Below are 1,742 nucleotides of genomic sequence, written 5' to 3' on the forward strand. Positions count from 1 at the left end.
AGAGCAGGGAAAGGTTCTTCCCCCAGAGGGTGCTGGGCACTGCCCAGGCTCCCCAGGGAATGGGCACGGCCCCGAGGCTGCCAGAGCTCCAGGAGCGTTTGGACAGCGCTGCCAGGGATGCCCAGGGTGGGGCTGTTGGGGGGTCTGTGCTGGAATTGGATGGGATGATCCCTGTGGGTCCTTTCCAGCTCAGGATATCCTGGGACTCTGTGACTGATGTGCCTGGACAAGCTGCTCTCTTTCCTCTGAGCCACTCAGTGGCTCTGCAAAGTCAGCAGAGCTGGGACATGGAGCAGCTTCAGCTTAGGTCACCTGGAGGAGGGACACTGGTGTGTCCCAAAGCCCAAACCCATTTCATATCCATGAAATCATCTTGCAGGGACATTTGTCCTCCAGCCCTGCACTGGTCAGACCCAGGCTGCCCTTCCTGCCCAGACCCTGACAGGGCTCTGAGTCAGAGCTGGTGTCCAGCCTGTGCTGGGTCCTAAATCCCCGCAGGTTTTAAGGAGCTGTCCTTGTCTCCACAGGGATACCCTGGAGCCATGGGGCGGACGGGTCCCCCAGGTGACCCCGGCCCTGCTGGCAGCCCTGGTGTCCCCACCGTCGTCCTCTGGAGGAACTCCAGGGAGGACTGGCAGTTGTTCACGGTGAGTTCCAGCCACAGGGGGCAAGTGCTCCACTCACATCTCCCCAGCAGCTCCCTGCATCCCTCTGCTCTGTGGGAATGGGATGGGAATGGGATGGGAATGGGACGGGATGGGATGGGATGGGATGGGAGGAAGGGTTTGCCATGGCTGAGTTTCCTCACTGGTGGGTGGGAGCTGAGGGGAGATGCCAAGGAGGGAGGTGCAGCTCACTGGGGGTGGCTGTGTGGGTGGAATGGGATCAGAGTGTGCTCTGTCCCCTGTGGCTGACCAGGACGTCTTGGCCATGGTCCATCCATCACCCCCCTGGGACAGGGCCCAAGGAAGATCCAAGCCATGCACGAGCAGCCCTTTTCCTGCTCTGATTACAAAGCCTCTCTCCTGTTTCCCACCTTGTCCCAGCCTGTGGCTCGCAGGGTTTGTGCCCATCCAGCTCTTGCTGAGACCTTTTCTCACCTGATCCATTGGAGCAGGATCTGTGGGGAGGCAGGAGTGCCTCAGGCACTGCATAGCTGGAAAACTCCATGGGATGACTCCCAAACTCACTGAACAACCCAGCCAGGCTCATCAAGAGTTCCCAACTCCTCACAGCGCAGCCTCTGCTGTGATTAAGCTTAAACTCCCTGTGGAGCTGGAGTTATCTGGGCAGGGCAGTAGCTGAAGGAGTTGGGTTTCTAAGTGCCCCAGCACTTTTCCTGGGGCTGGGAATGCTCTCTGCTTTGTGGGGCTCTGTTTCCCTCTGGTCCCTGCAGTGTGGCACGATGGCATCAGTGGCTTCAGGGGCAGAGCACTGGGCTGGTGAGAGCTCCACACTCCAGCTCTCCAAGAGCTCCAGTGACCTTGGGTGGGATATTTGAGTTCTCCACAGCTCATTCATTGGTGAAGAGCCATCATTGCATCCTCTGCTCCAGGGGAAATGCCAGGAATTCTGGGGAGAGAATGCAGCGGGAGGATCTCTGCTCTGCCAGCACAGCACACCCGGGGCAGGGATGGTGCTGGAGGAGGAGGATGGTCCTGGTTTGGATCTGAGCTTGGATTGACCTGCTGGGAGTCCTTGGGCCAGACCTTTGTGGGTTTGGCTTGGATTGGATCAAAGCA

The 1,742-nt window shown here is 59.0% G+C and overlaps 1 protein-coding gene across 1 annotated transcript in view; it reads left to right on the forward strand.

The window, feature by feature from the left end:
- The window catches only part of LOC103619785 (collagen alpha-1(I) chain-like), a 59,687-nt gene that overhangs the window by 28,449 nt on the left and 29,496 nt on the right, over window positions 1-1,742 (forward strand). The window contains exon 10 of the mRNA XM_017740338.1: window positions 528-647. Coding sequence (XP_017595827.1) covers window positions 528-647 — 120 coding nt within the window. The remainder of the gene's footprint in view (window positions 1-527; window positions 648-1,742) is intronic.

The sequence above is a fragment of the Corvus brachyrhynchos genome, unplaced genomic scaffold (assembly GCF_000691975.1).
Source record: "Corvus brachyrhynchos isolate BGI_N302 unplaced genomic scaffold, ASM69197v1 scaffold305, whole genome shotgun sequence".
Classification (NCBI taxonomy): Eukaryota; Metazoa; Chordata; class Aves; order Passeriformes; family Corvidae; genus Corvus; species Corvus brachyrhynchos.